Source organism: Toxotes jaculatrix, chromosome 11 (assembly GCF_017976425.1).
Source record: "Toxotes jaculatrix isolate fToxJac2 chromosome 11, fToxJac2.pri, whole genome shotgun sequence".
Lineage (NCBI taxonomy): Eukaryota > Metazoa > Chordata > Actinopteri > Toxotidae > Toxotes > Toxotes jaculatrix.
This window is the reverse complement of record NC_054404.1, coordinates 54,764-72,500: the sequence shown is the minus strand read 5'-3', so window position 1 is coordinate 72,500 and position 17,737 is coordinate 54,764. Positions and strand designations below refer to the sequence as shown.

Sequence of the window (17,737 nt, the reverse complement as noted above, 5' to 3'; positions counted from 1 at the left end):
AAATTTAACAAAAATTCAGTGAAATACAAGATTTCCTCTGCTGTGATTGGCTCAAACATCCTGAAACTTTTATTCATGCACAATAACAACAAACTATTTATTCAAAGCTTGTTAACAGGAATCCAGTGTCAATAAAGTTTTCAGTCTTCATGTTGAATCAAACGTGTGGAGCAGATTTCATCTGACTGGTTTCGCGGGCTGTGACTCAGCTTCACCTGCGAACCAATGAGAGCTCGACGCTTCCACAGGTTTGTTTCATTTTGTCACGTTCAGTCAATCAATCAGTCAATCAATAAATGCATCGATCAAAACAAAAAGAGTCAGCGGCCGAGCTTGTGACGCGTCCAGGCCAACGAGGACTCGCAGCCGCTCTTTGTGTTCCTGGCTGATCAGGTGACTATCGGCAGGTGAGATTTGTATTTTGCAGTTTGAGTCTTGGAGGCGGGGCCATCAGTACGTGTCAAGCTCTGATTGGATAAAGATTCAGCCTCACAAAACATTTCATTGTTTTTATATCTAAACAACAGGGAGCTACGATCACACAGTAAAGGAGACTTCACCTGCTGTGTCACACCTGGATGACATCACTGACTCCTCCTCCTCTCAATGCCCCAGTTAAACTCTGAACTGAGATCAGATACAGATACAGACGCGCTCCTGTTTTAAAACCACTGAAACTGTGATGATGGCGATGATGATGAAGGAGGCACTGAACGGTACAGTCAGGGTTAACCGAGGCTCACCCTCAGGTCAAAGGTCACACTGGTTCAATAAAAGAGGCTGAAGCAGTCTGTACAGTGGCAGCGAGAAGCCTCTTAAAATGCAGGAAAAGTGAAGGCACTCTGGTGCAGATAAAATATCAACAGGACATCAGCGCATCTCTCAGCCGATGTGAACAAACAAACAAACAAACCAGAATGCAATGTTTTCAGTCACCATAGCAACAGCATCATCCAGAGACTGAACTGACGGCATAAGGATACAACAGAGTGACAGAAGAAGAAGAGGAAGAAGGCACGGCTCTGACTGAAGAAACTTGGTCCTGGTGTAAAGCCCCGCCCCCTGCAGGTGTCATCTCCACCCACAGAGACGTAGACCTCACTAGCTGAATTTTACCTTCTCAATGTCAGAGATCAGAGTCCTGGCCAAGTAGATCCCCACCATCTAATCAGAGAGACAGGTGGACAGGTGGAGAGACAGACAGAGACAGATTAGAGACAGACAGGTGGAGACAGACACAGACAGACAGACAGAAAGACAGACAGGTAGACAGGTGGACAGTTGTTACTTATTTGTGTCACATCCTCTGAAGTTCTTTCAAAATAAATGCTGCAGCTGCTTTTGTGTGGAGTTTTTAACTTGAAGGTTTGAAAGGATCCTGATCTGTCGCTCTGACAGTACACACCTGCGGTACAGGTACACACCTGCGGTACAGGTACACACCTGTAGTACAGGTGAAGCACTGTGAAGTGTTTGTGTACCTGAAGCAGAGAGATGACGATGAAGACGATGGCCACAGTGTAGAGGTTTCCAGGTAACCAGTCCTCCAGTGCTGCGATGCAGCCTTTAATGTAGATATGATCGTTCCACTCCTTCTGCTCAGGAACATTAGAGAACATGTTCCTGTGAGAACATGACCGGGCTCCTGTTATAGCAGTATATAAATGTTCTGTTAGAACCCACCTGTAGTCTGTTTCTCACGTCGTAGCCACACTGAGTGTTCACCACAGAGTCCTGAAACGAGAACCGTAACACAAACAGAACATCAACAGTCCGGCTAGTTGTACTTTTATGTCTCCATGGTAACCGGTGACACGCATCGCTCGTTAATAAACTCACAGCAGGATCCGTGATACAGCAGGAGAAAGGAACGCCACACCTCTCTCGGCTGCGGTGAGTCTCGTTGCAGCTGAAATACACGTTTAGATCCCAGTCGCTCGGCCCCTGAGCTCCACAGCAGTGGTTCTGTTTAGAGAACATACTCCACCCATCAGGAGCAGGATCCTAAAGGTTCAACCTGAAACCTAACTACAGGCCCCTGAGCTCCACAGCAGTGCTCCTCTGACACACAAAATACTCAGTAAGAAGAAAGGTGCTTTGAATTTCCTGTACTTTTCTCTGAGGCTTCAACGGCTGGTTTCCTGTTTTGTTACACATTTCAGGGATTTAACTGTCGACAGGTCTGAGTTACCGTCTTCTGCAGAGAGTCGATGAGGTTCTGCAGGTCGATGTCATCTCTGTACGCTTTGACGTTTGCCAGGAAGAAGTCGTTGATCCATTCTCTGACCTGACTCTGAAAAACCACCGCCAGCACCGCCGCCGTTAGCTCCAAGAAGAAGATGAAACCGATCACACCCGAAAACTGACGACAACACAAAGACGGTTTTAAACGTCAAAGGAAACATACAAGATGTTTTTAACATACAGACTTGAGCAGACAGATGTTTTTAAACGTACAAACTTGAGCAGACAGATGTTTTCTCTCAGAGCTCCCACGCAGCCAGCAAAGCCCAGGATGAAGGTGACTCCTCCCACCACCAGGACCAACCACACCGGGTCAAAACCGTGCAGCTGGGTCACCTTGGTCAGGTCCAACAAGACTCCCTGTGAACCACAACAGACCCGAACAGGACAGTCAGAGTCAGAGTCAAAGTCAGAGTCAGAGTCAGAGTCAGAGCAGCACAGAGTCAGAGTCAGAGTCAGTCAGAGCAGAGTCAGAGTCAGAGCAGAGTCAGAGCAGCACAGAGTCAGAGTCAAAGCAGCACAGAGTCAGAGTCAGAGCAGAGCAGCACAGAGTCAGAGCAGAGCAGAGTCAGAGCAGAGTCAGAGCAGCACAGAGTCAGAGTCAAAGCAGCTCAGAGTCAGAGCAGCAGAGTCAGAGTCAAAGCAGCACAGAGTCAGAGTCAGAGCAGAGTCAGATCAGCAAAGTCAGAGTCAAAGCAGCACAGAGTCAGAGCAGCATCAGAGCAGCACAGAGTCAGAGTCAGAGCAGAGCAGAGTCAGAGCAGCACAGAGTCAGAGTCAAAGCAGCTCAGAGTCAGAGCAGCAGAGTCAGAGTCAAAGCAGCACAGAGTCAGAGCAGCACAGAGTCAGAGCAGAGTCAGATCAGCAGAGTCAGAGTCAAAGCAGCACAGAGTCAGAGCAGCACAGAGTCAGAGCAGCATCAGAGCAGCACAGAGTCAGAGCAGCACAGAGTCAGAGTCAAAGCAGCACAGAGTCAGAGTCAGAGCAGCACAGAGTCAGAGTCAGAGCAGAGTCAGAGTAAAAGCAGCACAGAGTCAGAGTCAGAGCAGAGTCAGAGCAGAGTCAGAGCAGCACAGAGTCAGAGTCAAAGCAGCACAGAGTCAGAGCAGCACAGAGTCAGAGTCAGAGCAGCACAAAGTCAGAGTCAAAGCAGCACAGAGTCAGAGTCAGAGCAGCACAGAGTCAGAGTCAGAGCAGAGTCAAAGCAGCACAGAGTCAGAGTCAGAGCAGAGTCAGAGCAGCACAGAGTCAGAGTCAAAGCAGCTCAGAGTCAGAGTCAGAGCAGAGTCAGAGCAGCACAGAGTCAGAGTCAGAGCAGCACAGAGTCAGAGTCAAAGCAGCACAGAGTCAGAGTAGAGTCAGAGCAGCACAGAGTCAGAGTCGGAGTCAGAGCAGCACAGAGTCAGAGTCAGAGCAGAGTCAGAGTCAAAGCAGCACAGAGTCAGAGCAGCACAGAGTCAGAGTCAGAGCAGCAGAGTCAGAGTCAAAGCAGCACAGAGTCAGAGTCAGAGCAGAGTCAGAGCAGCAGAGTCAGAGTCAGAGCAGCAGAGTCAGAGTCAAAGCAGCACAGAGTCAGAGCAGAGTCAGAGTCAGAGCAGCATCAGAGCAGCACAGAGTCAGAGTCATAGTCATAGTCAGAGCAGAGTCAGAGCAGCACAGAGTCAGATTCGACCTCTAAAATATGAATCTGATGACGAACAGACAGATGCTGTTTCCTCACTGTGATGTGTTACTTTACCTTTTCACTCCAGGCCCAGAAACCAACTGCAATGAAGGCAACTCCAGCCAGCTGCAACACACACACACAGACACCAGCTGTTAGAGTGTGGAGTCCTGACTCTGCTGCCCACAGCACACGCTCTGGGGGCAGAGGGGTTAGGGTTAGGTTGGAGACACTCTGACTCTGAGGAGCACAGACACAGGGGGGTTTCTGTGGAAACTTAAAATTTAAAAATGTTCTGATTCAAAATCCTGTAAACTGATAAAAATTACTGTTAAAAAACGTGTTTAAAAGATGGATGGGGTTGAATGAGAGATTCAGTATTTGTGCCACTGTATACGATGCTGCTGCTGCTGCTAAAAAGGCTTCTCTATGTTTTTATTATGATTTAAGAAAAATAATTCTAATTTAAAATGAGTAAAACCAGATCACTGTCGTAGCACGCTCACGTCGATCTGCCTGTCAAGTGTTAAATGATTCAAGCACAGTTAAACCATGTGATTTATAGAAAATATCACAGAGATAAAAGTGTTCAGATTTAAAAGTTTAAACAAAACTGATTTAAAAAATGAGAGTGAGGGAAACGAGCTCTGGAACCGAGAGCCGGATTCAACAAGAACCGGTTCAAACCAACATGAAGGAAACGTTTCACAGTCTGTGTTTCATAAGAGCTCACACTCCCCTGTTCACCCGCACAGGAAGTGACATCACTTCCTCTTAACCAACACTCAGACATGAAACCGATTCAGAGAAAACATGACTCGGTTTGAGATTGTTCCACAGATTGACACATGATTGCGTCAACAGGGGAACATGTCAACAAGTCAACATGTAAACATGTAAACAGAGTCCTGTACTGTGGAGCAGGATCTGCGGTTAATGCTGCACAGCTCATCTGCTCTGAATCAGGTTAACTCTAACCCAACAGCCCAAACTACTGACCAATCAGATCACTGGAAACACTGAGTCATCGTTCCTACAGGATCCTGACAGGGACAAAAGAGTTTCCAGTAAAGTGCTGAATAATAAAGAGCGTCAGGTCTGTCTGTATGTGAGTGGATGGTTTTTCATGTGTTCACTCTGGTTTTCAAACAAACACTAAAAACTGCAGCTGATCCAGGACCAGGCTCAGTGAAGCCACATAACCAAAGATATCCTGGGTGTGTGAACAACAACAGGCAAACTGTGAGAGGTTAAACAGCGTGTGTGTGTGTGAGAGAGAGAGACTCACCCAGAAGATGATGTTGTAGCTGAACATCAGATACTTGTAGCAGCAGCTGACCTCCGCGCTGTCATATCGATAGTAATGCATCTGTCACAGAAACACCGTTACACATCTGTACACATCTGTACACGTTACTATTCATCCTGCTCATGCTCTGTTAGCATTTAGCTCACGCAGGCTAACGGGACTTCCTTCCTAACTGAAGCTAATCAGTGTTTTTTGTTTTTGTTTCTCTGTGTAATAAAGCCGCGGCCCTCGGACCAGCCTGTGAACACGGGTCGTTACTGAGCGGAGTTTGTTCAGTTTCAGTTTGTTGGAAGCTAACAGGAAACGGCTGATGCTAACGGCTGATGCTAACGCTCATAAACTAACGCGTGAAAAATCCGGGAGTTTCAGCCGAAGCGTTTCCTGTGAGCCCGTCGGACTGCGGAGGACCGGGTCTTACCTCAGACCACTTTAATCCACACGTTTCTGTTTCCGACACTTTAATCAAACGAACTGTGCCCGCGGCGGACTGCTGCTTCTTCTTCTTCTGCTCTTGCGACACAAACAAGTCGGTTCCTCTTCTTCTGTGGTGTTCTGATGACCAGTTTCCAGGGTTACCGCCACCTTCTGGAGCTGTTGAAGAACAGTTGAATCGGGCACCGCTGGTCTTGGCTGGTCCTCGTGTTCGTTGTGTGTTAGTGTTGCTGAGCGGTGTGGTGACCCTGCCCAGATAGGCTGAGGTGTTCAGGACCACTGAGATCCCGTCCCCCAGCAGGACCAGGACGTTATGATCCTGGTTCAGTGGCATCTCTGCCCTCCTGTCTGGGTGGTCGATGGCGGTTTGTAAAGGTGGCGACAGTAAAGCCCCCCACCCACGTCCTCAGGGTTCAGGTGGACCTGATGACGCAGGACGCCGTGTTTCAGCTGAATGTTGTTGTCTGTATGATTGTTTTGAATGGACCCCGTCAAAGGTGGGACCAGTCCTCTCAGGACTAATGTGGACTCTACTGTACTGGGTTTAACAGATTCACTCGGACGTGGGCTCATGGTAACAGGTAACACATTGACACTGAGACTCTGCTTCTGTCGCAGATTCAAACACAGAAAACGGATGATCTGACGACCTCACTGACACTCATTCGTTATGTTAATGAGCTGATTATATTCATGCTTATTAACAACCAGTCCTCACACACTGAACCATAACAACCAATCAGAGCAGCTGCAGCTGTATGCAGACACATTAAAGCTGCTGCTTATGATTAAACAGCTGATGTGAAGAGAAACACACTGACAATTACAGATGACACATGACACCTCAGTCCAGGTGAGACAAAGGTGTTCCAGTCTTCCTGTGGACTGTCCAAAGTCAGACTGTTTATGAACCGATCAGTTATCAATCACCTGGGCCACAGGTTTAATGAAACACTGATAAATGACTAAAGGTTAAAATCACCGAACAGAGCAGGTGAAGATAAAATCAGCACACACCCCACAGACTGAATCCAGACTGAAGGCAGACCGAAGAGGACCGAAGGGGACTGAGGTGGGACTTTGTGTTGTCTTGGCCATGACATGTTGAACGCAGCTGATGTTAGGGTTCCAGTTACTAACAGTAGAATCAGTATAATCAGAGACTGAGGCGACGACAGAGGGATGAGCGAATGAATGAATTCAATTCAATTCAATTCAATTTTTATTTATATAGCGCTTTCCACAATCAAAATTGTCTCAAAGCGCTTTACAGAGACCCAGAGCCTGACCCCAGAGCAAGCACTTAAGGCGACAGTGGCAAGGAAAAACTCCCTTTTAACAGGAAGAAACCTTGAGCAGAACCTGGCTCAGATGGGGGACCCTCCTGCCGACGGCCGGGCTGGGTGAAAGGAGGAAAAGGAGGAAGATAGGACAGCTAGGAATGGATGAATGAATGAATGAGTCAGTGAATGAATGTTCTGTGTTATTTGGTAGGTGCTGTGTTTCCGTGACAACAGCCAATTAAAGCTGTTAACGATGTGAGGAGCTTGTTAAGGTCATTCTGTCGCTCTTAACAAGGACTCTCTGTCCTAATTAACTTCCTGTGAGACTGCTGAGGTCACAGCAGGTCACATGGTTTGTGTCCGTTGCCTGGTAACCAACCGGTCAGCTCCCAGCAGCAGAGAAGCATCGGACTGAGACGTTCATCACCTCAACTCAGAATTTAAAAAATGATCATAACCAATTTTCAATCAATCAATCAGTTAAAGTGAGAGAAGAAGTCTGACGTTTGTTCATGTGTGATTTAATTTACATGATTTAAATGAGTTAAACATTTGAAAGGACGATGACAGGATGTGGCCAAAAGTATGTGGACAGGCTGTGGGTCTGTTACAGTGAATGTGAATCTGTTTTTACTTTAAAATCTCAGTTACCTCCACAGTCTGAATTCTGCTGTTACCATGGAGACAGTGACCTGATGTTCTCCATTACCATGGAGACGGTGAAACAGGATTCTGGGTCAGACTCTGCTGATCAGCTGCAGTTTATTAAAACAGCTCAAACAAACAAAGCCACAGGACGTTTACAGACATGTAGACAACAGCAGCGAAACGTGTGCGTGTCTGAGACGTCACGTCCTCACAGAGCAGAGGAAGCAGGTGAAGCTGAGTCCGAGCTCAGTGATCACTGAAACAAACGTGATGAAAACACCACGTCACCTCCATCAGACTTTATCTTTGGTTCCAGGGTCTTTCCTGTTTAATAACAAACCATCTGATCTCTCTTAATGAGAAAAGCTTCTTTTAACAAGTTAAAGTGATGTGTGGTTAAAATGAGAATAAATAAAATCAAAATTTCCCTGTGGTGTCTGAAAATGCTTCTGTGAGACTGACTCCGTTTGACTTTTAGGTGTTCCTAATAAACTGGACATAGAGTTCAGACTGTTACTTTATGTGATGTGATCTGCTACTGTGACTCCTCACCTCCAGCATCTCGTCACCGTCTCCATGGCAGCAGATCCAGTAATATGGCACGCAACACAGTATTTGGCATATCTTGTCTCAGGCCAAGCTGTGTGTGTGTGTGTGTGTGTGGCTACACAGTGTGAGGACCCGTTTGAATTTTAAACACTTAAGTGAGTTTTGGTTTTGGTCAGAACGAGGGTCGGACATTCAGTTTTTATGGTTAATGGGTCACAGCGTCGCCTGTAACCACAGTCCATTCAAATTCTCCTGCATTTAACCTTCACTTCAGTTTAACATCAGATGAATGTGCAGGTGTGAGTGTGTGTGAGTGATCAGTGGAAAGACAGAGTGTGTGTGAGGAGTCAGAGAGTTTTCAGTGAAGGTCATGTGATAAAAGCTGCAGCAGTTTTCTAACAGAATGAATCAGAAGTGAGTTCATCACCTCCTGCTGCCCCCCCCCCCCCCCCCCCCCCCCCACACACACTGATCTGTCAGCAGGTTTCACAGGAACTGTCTGAAATCTGCACATTTAAAATCTGATGAGTTTTTTTAAAGGGCCAGTTCAACATTTAGAGACAGTTTTAGTTCTGGTGAAACAAAATCAGCCGCGAGCGTCTGTTCATCCAAACACCAAATTAAAAAACACGTTCAGCAGCATCAGCGTGATGTTTGTGAGGAGACGGATGATCTCAGGCTCATCCTGTTTGTTTCATCTGAAATAAAATCTTCAGCGCCAGACTGTCGCTCAGGTGAAGCTGATCTCAGGTCTGTTCGTGCTCTGATTGGATTATCTGTTCTCTCAGCATAATAAAGCTGAGAGAACAGATAATCCTCGATAATCCCACAATATGAGCAGGAGACGAGCAGTGGATCAGGATTCATAAAAACAGGATCAGCTCAGATCTGACGTTTCACAGCTGCCTCCGCAGTGAAATTAGAGAAACATCTGTGTTGATTGTACAGATGTTTTCCCTGCAGCAGAAGTGAGTTTTCACTTCCTTACTGTGGAGTCAAACCTTCAGCTGCCTGACCCAACACCTCACCTGTCCACAGGTGTGTCTCTGTCATGTACCTGTCTGTTTATTCATTATTTAAAACAGAACGACACACACTGATTCTTTCACAACAAAATAAACTTTATTATTCATTCATTCACACTGTCCCTGAACACCTCATAAGGAACATCCACACGTCCCTGAATGCCTCGTCATCCATCACACTGAACATACACAGCAAACCTCTGGTCCAATCAGAGCGCAGAAGCTCTGCCGCATCACTTGTTGCTAGGCTGGGCGGCAATGTAGAGCGCTACAAGGCAGTAGACGACCCCCCCAACAGTCAAACTCATGGTGGTCCGGTACAGCAGCTTGTCTATTAGACCCCTCTTCAGGTGGACCGGGACCCCGTCTGCCCTCTGAGACAGGGAAAAACACAGGCTACCTGTGAGGGGTGGGGCTTATATCAGCTCATACAGGTCACATGATCCACGACACACAGACAGCAGAGTTCAGTCGACACTTTAACCAGATTTAATATTAACGTACCAGAGAACATCCGCAGGGACCCATTAACCCTTTAAATACCCCTGGAGCAGCATCAGCGAAGTGTGGAGCATCTTCAAGGAGAAGTGCAATTCACCTTCTCAAGGACCTTCAAAACCTTTAAACCCTCCGACAACATCTTTCAGGACCGCTGAGACGTTACCGTCAACCTCTGCAAGGATCCTTGAATATATTCAAGGCTCACTGTAACTTTATCGTTGACCTCTTAACTTTCAAGAACCCTAAAATATAATCCTGCTGTCTGATTGGCTGTCATTGGTCTGTTAACCTGCGGGTAACCATGGCAACAGACATGAGGCTTCGTGTTCCTGTTGCTCCTGACACTATCACACAGGTGTGGTGGGAGAGGAGCTACACACAGGTGAGTTACCTGGAAGAATTTCTGCATTTCGTGGATTCTGTTGGCTCCTAGGTAATCCACCTGACTTCCTGTTTCTGACACCAGTTTGGTTGGAGACGCAAAGACGACAGGAGGACTGACAGGTGGGACACTTGGGCGCAGACCCTGAGGAGAGACACAAACAGGTAGAGACAGGTGTATTGAAAGTTACCTGTGGACCAGGTGAGCAGTGCTTCCTGCGCCATCTGATGCCTTTAATGTTTGATCTCTGAGATCAGTGTGAGTGAAGCTGTTGGACCATGCAGGCGAGACCACGCAGGCGAGACCACGCAGGCGAGACCACGCAGGTCACATCATTAAAACATAATTAATGATTATTGCAGATTAAACTGCTCAGCGACATCAAAGCATCAATAATTATTATCCAGTGTTATAACAGAGAGAACTTTTACTTTCAGTGCTGGAAGAAAAACGTGGATCTGTTTCCTCAGTGAACGTGTGAATATGACGGTAACACACCTCCGTCCCAAAATAAACTAAACTATGAAGAAAACAGTTTAAACACTGGAAGCAGACGAGGATGAACTCAGATCAGTTTACAGAGAACAAACAGTCAAACAGCTGCAGGTTAAAACCTTTATTTGTTCAGATCCTGGATCAGTTCTCATGTTTGCTCTTTAAACTTTAACTAACGACATTTATCAATAAGACCAACTCTCACACGGAGCGCGGTTTGTTCAGCGTTCAGAGATTAAAGTCTGATCCAGGATCTGCTGTTCGACAGTCATGTTCTAATAATCATTCAATGTTTCTATCGCCAGCGCGCTCAGAGACAAATGATCGACACAGAGCTGATCGATGAATATTCTCTTTAAACATGATCTAAAGAGTAAGAAGTTCGTCCGCAGCTGTTTGTTTTGTGATCAACAGCAGTGATCAGTCGATCACTTATCAATATTGATTAAACGCCCGGTAAATAAACCTTTAGTTTCCGACTCAGTTTTAATCAATCAATAATCTGTACACGTGACCATCCTGATCCTCTTCATCTTCCAGCTCTGTTTCTGTTAGCATTAGCATTAGCTGCTCTCCGGGGATAACACAGTCACGCGGAGTTCCGGGCTCACCTGCGGGTTGTAGGCGGCGGCGGGAGCTCCGGTGAGCCGCTGCGTCACTCCGTTTAGTCTGTAGTACATGCTGAGGAGCAGGTAACTGCGGCAAACACACCTGACACTTCACCTGTGTCTGCCGCTCCGACGACTGCTGCTCCTCCTGATGACGACACCGCGCTGCGTGATGACGGCACAGCGGCACGTAAGGACCCGCGGCGGGAGAAAAAAAACAATAAACTCTGGCTGTGAACAAATAATCCAGTGTGTGTGTGTCCGTGTAAACTGTAAACTTTGTGTTTCAGTAACTTTTTGTCTTTTCATGTTTTTGTCATTAAACTCTTTGATCTGAAAAATGTATGTTGTATGTAGTTGTGTAGTTGTGTTGACCACTCCCTGAAAGAGACAGAGTGTTTGTCTTCTGCAGAACATCAGTCAGGCCTGATGTTCTGCAGAAGACACTGAGTGGACAGAGTTGGTGTGGACAGACCGTCTCTCTCTGCTCCTCGTCTTTCTGGTTTTGTCTGTTTTCCTTGTTCGTGTGTGTGTTCCAGGTTGGACAGAGCGTGGGGATGTCTCTGTTTCCCGCCGACTCACCTGTACGCCTGTTCAGAATCTTGTCATCACCCCGCCCACTTCCTTTGCTCTCTGGACAGACTGTCCACACTGTGCCCCACACAGACTCATGAATGCACAGTCTGCTCAGCTGATGAAGAAGTGGAAATAAAGTGTAGTTCAGAGAGAAGAAAGGAGGAACGAGAGACAGAAAGGACAGAAGTGACAGAAGAAGAGGAAGTAGTGTCTTTCTTAAGTGAGACATTTCACACTCCAGCAGCTCGTCCGTCCTCACTTTCAAAACCAAATGTTTCCAACACTTCCACTTCCTGTCTCTGAGTCTGCTGTTGCTAAGGAAACCGTCCACGGTTAGAGTTTAACCCTTCAAAGATCCAAAGCTGCTTTTAAACAGCGCTCCTCCTCCTCTGAGCTGTGATGGGGCAGCATCAGGGGCAGCATCAGGGGCAGTTAAGGCTGTGTGGAGGAGCTGGGGATCAAACCAGGAACCCAGAGGACAGAGCTTCGTTTCCAAGGTTCACTAAAGCTTTTGATTTTAAAAAGAGACTGAAACTTTCCTGTAAACACTGATGTGATGATTAAAGACAGTCGTTCTGGTCCATGTTACAAACCTGTAATCATAAAGCTCAATCACTTTTCATTATTTAAAGGTAAATTTGAAATGTTTAATTCAGGTACAACAGGAAAAATTAAAATTCCCACTCTGACATTTCAGAGTCAATTCAGCGTTGCACACTTTGAAAATCTTGTTTTATTCTTGATATTTATATTTTCAAGCTTCACTAATTTAGATAAAAAAAACAAGTTCCGTTCATTCAAAATCTTTATTCAAACTCAGTTCAAGTCCAGGAGCCTGATAAATAAATTCACAAAGACAGAAATATGCAGACACATTCACATCAGATCTACAAACCACACTCACACCTGATTCTACCCATGAGCCTCGAGTCCCTGATCATCTCCGTTCAACGGCAGAAGCATGAAACAGATTTTACACCGTGTTTCTCCGTTCAGGACAAAATAACACGGAAATGAACAAAGACGTGTCGACAGAATCCAGGAAGAAGGAAAAACTCATTGCTCTGAAATCATTTCAGTTTAAGCTGAAAAAGGCAGCACTGACATTTTACAGAGCTCGTGTGACTGAACAGCCACAAATAGCATCAGGGACAGAACATCTACACAAACAGTGTTTTACTATAAGATGGTTTTTCTCTCCTCCTGTTTCGTCTGCACCTCATCACATCAGCTGCAGCTCACTCTAAAAACGCTGAGCTGGTCTGAAGTCTGCAGGAGCTGGACGATAAATAAGAATGAATCAGATGTTTCTGCTCAGGTTTATTTTACAGCTGTCTGATGTTGGTCTCATGTATGCTGGTTGTGGGGTGAACCACGGCTCAGTTTCCAGTTTGTCCACGTTCAATCAGATTAAGTCCATTTTGTTCAATTTCCTACAAATATGGAACCAAGAGACGAAGGAATATTTATGTCTTTAAATGATCCCAGCCTTTATATGACACACTTTACACTCACAGCTGCACATTTTTCTACAGGTATTTACTGAGTAAGTATCTCAGGTCATGGAGTCTGTTCAATCCCATCCAGGAAACTACAAACGGAGGCAGCAGCAGCTTGTGCAGTACTTCCTGCCTCAGTGGTGACGCTGATGATTAACTGGCTGGCCGTTGCACCCGGACTCTTGGTCAGTTGATGAAATCGCCGGACAGGCTGTGGCTGCAGCGGGCGGAGCGCACCTTCAGCTCATGGTAGCATTGGACGAAGCTGTGGTAGATGAAGGTGATGGGCAGCGCCAGAAGGACAATGCCGCTCACCACACACAGGCCGCCCAGCACGCGGCCCGCCACCGTCACTGGGTACATGTCGCCGTATCCCACTGTCGTCATGGAGATGATGACCCACCAGCAGGCGGCGGGGATGCTGGCATAGTCCTGGTTTCCAGCCTCTAGGTCTAGGCCATGCTCCAGCAGCTGGGCCAGCGCACTGAAAATCGCCATGGCGACACAGATGAAGACCAGCAGCATCACCATTTCACGGTAACAGCGTCGCAGCGTCAGGCCAAGTGTTTGCAGGCCCAGAAAGTGACGCGCCAGCTTGATCACCCAGAAGATCCGCATAATGCGCAGGATGCGCAGCGTGACACCGGCACGCTGCAGCTGAGAGTTTTCTCCGGTCAGGATCGTCATGGTAACGGAGATGTAGTACGGCATGATGGCCAACAGGTCGATGATGTTCAGAGGACGACGGACAAACTCACATTTATCACGAGACACCAGGAACCGGATGATACATTCAGCTGTGAACCAGCCGATACAGACTGCCTCAATGATCCTGAAGGGGGGACAGCCAATCAGAGAGAGGGGGAAGAGACATGACCAATCAGAAACACAGAGAGAGTCAAAACATCATGCATATAAATTAAGATGAACAGGATGAGCTGATGGATGGGAAATGTAAAACATGAACTGATCACAGATCTATCACCTATAAAACATCCATCCATCCATTTTCTATACCACAGTCTGACAGGGTCACAGGGAGCTGGGTGGGAGGCGGGATTCACCCTGGACTGGTCACCAGTCAATCACAGGACTGACAAACAAAGACAGACAGACAGACAACCACACACACATACACTCACACCTGGGGCCAATGCAGAGCAGCCAGTTAATCAAATGTACATGTTTTTGGGATTGTGGAAGGAAGCTGAGAAACAGAAACACGTTGCTGTACACATGCGAACTGTATCTGCATGTGTGTGTACACGTATGTCTGTTTACACACAGTAGCACATTTTGGTCAGAAACGTGTCCTACCTGTGCTGGTCCAGGGTCTCAGTAGTCTTCCAGTCTGGTAAGGTGCTGGCACACAGCATCACCATGGAGATGACCACAAACAGCACCGACACTGAAGCAAGGATCTGAGCTGCCAGCGAGGAAGTGGGCTCCTCGAACGTTCTCCTCATACTCTCCAGCCAGCGGCTGCGGTGCTCCTCGGGGCCTTGCACCTCCTCCTCAGGGAAAAAATGGACAAAACAGTCGGACATGCGGTCGTCAAGCCTACGTTGGCAGCACAGCTGCAGGTCAGAGCTCTCTAGGCCCCAGTACAGCATCTCGTTGTAGAAGGACAGCTCGCACATGTGCGGTACGAAGCGCAGCTTGCCATGTTGCACGTACAGCATGATGAAGCTGAAAGCCTCCGAGTGCCGGTCAAAGAAAAACTCATTTCTGTCACGGTCGTAGTCGTCACAGAGCTCCAGCAGCTCACTCTCTGACACGCAGCGATGTAGCCGGCTGAGTCTGCTGAGCGGGAGGCGCTTCATCAGCTCCACCGGGAAGGAAAACCTGCGACCGCCAACATTCAGGGTACAAAAACTCTTTCCGAACTTCATTTTATTTTAGCTTAAAAATAAAAAATGCTCACAAACTTCATCTTGATGAAGACTTCTTCCAAACTTTGTCTTGTTAGCTTAAAAACTCTACTTCCATACTTTCTGTCCTCAGATAAAAAAAACTTGTCTCCAGACTGGAAAAAACTGGAGCTGCTTCCAGATCTTATTCTTTCTTAATAAAATGTCTTTGTATGCGTTAGAAACTCAGCTTCCAAACTTTTAATAAAAAGAGAGCGCTGCTTCCACACCTTAGATTCTGGCTGTTTGAAACAGACCGTATTTTCTGTTCGCTGTTATGGTCTGTTAATTACACCACAGGCAGCTTCCAAAAATTCATTCTGTGTCACAGCTTTGTTATGTGTTTGTTCAAAAGCAAAAGTTCCAATTACATTTATGCTTCGGTAACTTTCACTTGGTCTTTAATAAAAAAAAAATCAGGCTGCTTCCAAACATCTTCAAATGTCTTTTAAGCTGCTGAGTTTCCTGTTAACGCTGCCGTTTCCAGACTCTATCTTCCATCTCACACGGAAGCTTTTCTGTCTCATCACCTTGACATTTTTATCTTCTTGTAAAAGCCTTGGTTGTACTTCTATTCTTCACAGCTTAAAAAGGATGGAAAACGACAACATGCAGGTTATTTCTGGTTTAATGCTCAGTGACCTACTGGCCTAGATTGCAGCGTTGTATATTTTTTGCCAGATTAGGCTGAAAAACACTTAAAACCCAAAAAACAAACAATCTGACGAAGTGTGTTTGAAGCCTGTTGCTCTGAGCTGCTGAAGGTTAGATTCAGTATCTGATGTGATTTAACACCAACACAATGATGTCAAACATTCTGGTTAAAAACTCACCAGACGTGAGCGTCAGTCACCGAACATGAAGCTTGTCCTCACAGTGAAACCCGAACCTTCAAATCAACTCTCACAGCAGACGTTTGGATTTAAAGTCAGGATAAATCACACCAGCGCATCAGTTCACCGCGGATTTGTTTCTTTTCTGTGATGAATCTGAGATTGAAGAGCAGCACCTCCTCCTCCTCATCCTCCTCCTCCGGTGTGAGAGGAGGTGGATCATAGTTGATGATTCAAAGAGCAGTCACTCTGAGCTGGAGAATCTGAAGCTGACTCTGTGTTGGTTGTTTTTATTCGTCCTCCTTTTCTTCTCCTGTCCAACGTTTCCTTTTCTTCTCCCACTGCTCCGGATTAAACATGTAATCCAGCTCCTGTTGATTTCATGTTTCAGTCAACATCAAAGAGCAGATCTGAATAATGAGTGAGGTTTGCTGAATTCATTAACATTCTGCAGGTAATTCTGTGGAAACAACTCCCTCTGCTGGAAGATTCTGTGAACTGCAGACCATCATCAGCATCAAGCTCCTCAGATTAATTTGATTTAAAGTTAAATCTGATCAAACAGAAGATTGATCTGGGTCTTCAGGGCTTTTCTGTTTCTGTATTTTTCTTTTGTTATGCTTCTGTTGTTTAATAAGAACTAAATGAAATAAAAATCAAATCAGTGTTTAACATATGATGGAAAAAATAAACCAGGCAAAAAACTTTTTTTTTTTAAAAATTCTAAATCAAAATTATGTTAAAAAAATTACTTTCAATGCATGAATAATACATTATGTATTCCCCAATAGTCACCAATTAATATTAATCAGATCAGACAAAGGTACACTAGTCAATAAAGAAAATTAATCATCACAAGAATCAATCAATATACAAAATAAATTAAAGGAATCAAAATTAAAGGAAAAAAATAAATGATCAAAATGTCATTCAGTGTATGTAATTAGAAAATATCACATTAACCATCAATCATCTAAATCACCAGTTACATTATTTAAATAACCATCAGGCATTCATCAAAAAATCAAAGAATAAATCACAATTAAAGCTGCAAGCAGTGATGAGCGGACCCTTGCAGTCACTGTGGCCCACAGGAGTTGCAGTTGGCCACCATCCATTTTTTTTTTGGCATATTTTGATGCCTTACAGCCGTATGACGTGTTTCATTTATGTATATATGTATGTATGTATGTAAGGGAATGATAACCCAGTTTGAAAAGTGATGATCCTAAGGGGAGCAAGACAGAGACATGGGACCTTGTCCTATCCCCCATTTGTGGGTACCCCGTGTGAGAGGCCAAAAGTGTTCCCCCAGAAAGTGTTTAGGAGCACGTTTCAGAGCCTCACGAGTCGTTTGGACTCCCCTTTTTGTGGTACTTTTTGTCAAGTTGAAGTGGGGTTTTAGGGTTGTGAAAGGGTTAAAAATGTTGTGTTTAGGGTTGTGGTTGGATGTTGGTGTTAGGTTTGTGTTTTGTGGTTGTGATTAGGGTTCTGGCGTGTGTTGTATTTGAGATAGTGTTTGAGATTGGATTTGCCATTGTTTGTGGTGGGTTAGGGTACAGGGGTAAAAGCCAGTTGAGTCCTGGACTCAAGTGGGGTTAGGGTTAGGGTTAGGGGGTTAGGGGGTTAGGAGTTAGGTAAGAAGGGTTAGGGAAAGGATTACGTGCCTGTCCCCGAAAAGGGACAGGAGGTGCACGGTCCATCCCCTGGCCGAAGCCGTCACCGAACCTCTGGTTAGGGTTAGGGTTAGGGTTAGGTCGAGGGGTTGGTGCCTGTCTCC

The 17,737-nt window shown here is 45.8% G+C and overlaps 3 protein-coding genes across 4 annotated transcripts in view; all 3 read right to left on the bottom strand.

Moving 5' to 3' along the window:
* tspan14 (tetraspanin 14) overlaps nt 1-5,765 on the bottom strand; it is a 5,928-nt gene extending 163 nt beyond the window's left edge. The window contains exons 1-9 of the mRNA XM_041050564.1: nt 5,635-5,765; nt 5,196-5,276; nt 3,983-4,033; nt 2,458-2,604; nt 2,192-2,362; nt 1,840-1,965; nt 1,684-1,734; nt 1,482-1,595; nt 1-1,164 (exon numbers count right to left, since the gene is read on the bottom strand). The exon at nt 1-1,164 is cut by the window's left edge and continues 163 nt beyond it. Coding sequence (XP_040906498.1) covers nt 1,102-1,164; nt 1,482-1,595; nt 1,684-1,734; nt 1,840-1,965; nt 2,192-2,362; nt 2,458-2,604; nt 3,983-4,033; nt 5,196-5,276 — 804 coding nt within the window. The 5' untranslated portion in view covers nt 5,635-5,765 and the 3' untranslated portion in view covers nt 1-1,101. The remainder of the gene's footprint in view (nt 1,165-1,481; nt 1,596-1,683; nt 1,735-1,839; nt 1,966-2,191; nt 2,363-2,457; nt 2,605-3,982; nt 4,034-5,195; nt 5,277-5,634) is intronic.
* Nucleotides 5,766-9,236: 3,471 nt separating this feature from the next.
* LOC121189640 (cytochrome c oxidase subunit 7A-related protein, mitochondrial-like) lies at nt 9,237-11,860 on the bottom strand. Its single transcript, XM_041049982.1, has 4 exons — nt 11,722-11,860; nt 11,143-11,304; nt 10,046-10,180; nt 9,237-9,527 (listed from the first exon to the last, which is right to left on the bottom strand). The coding sequence occupies exons 2-4, from the start codon at nt 11,209-11,211 to the stop codon at nt 9,387-9,389; spliced, it is 345 nt and encodes a 114-aa protein (XP_040905916.1). The 5' UTR covers nt 11,212-11,304; nt 11,722-11,860; the 3' UTR covers nt 9,237-9,386.
* Nucleotides 11,861-13,400: 1,540 nt separating this feature from the next.
* Nucleotides 13,401-15,106, bottom strand: LOC121189788 (potassium voltage-gated channel subfamily G member 3-like). 2 transcript variants are annotated; one of them, XM_041050242.1, is made up of 2 exons: nt 14,529-15,106; nt 13,401-14,076 (listed from the first exon to the last, which is right to left on the bottom strand). In XM_041050242.1, the coding sequence occupies exons 1-2, from the start codon at nt 15,104-15,106 to the stop codon at nt 13,401-13,403; spliced, it is 1,254 nt and encodes a 417-aa protein (XP_040906176.1). The 2 variants fall into 2 exon arrangements, with proteins under 2 accessions (XP_040906176.1, XP_040906177.1); XM_041050243.1 differs by having other exon boundaries at nt 13,401-14,046; nt 14,532-15,106.
* Nucleotides 15,107-17,737: the final 2,631 nt, after the last annotated feature.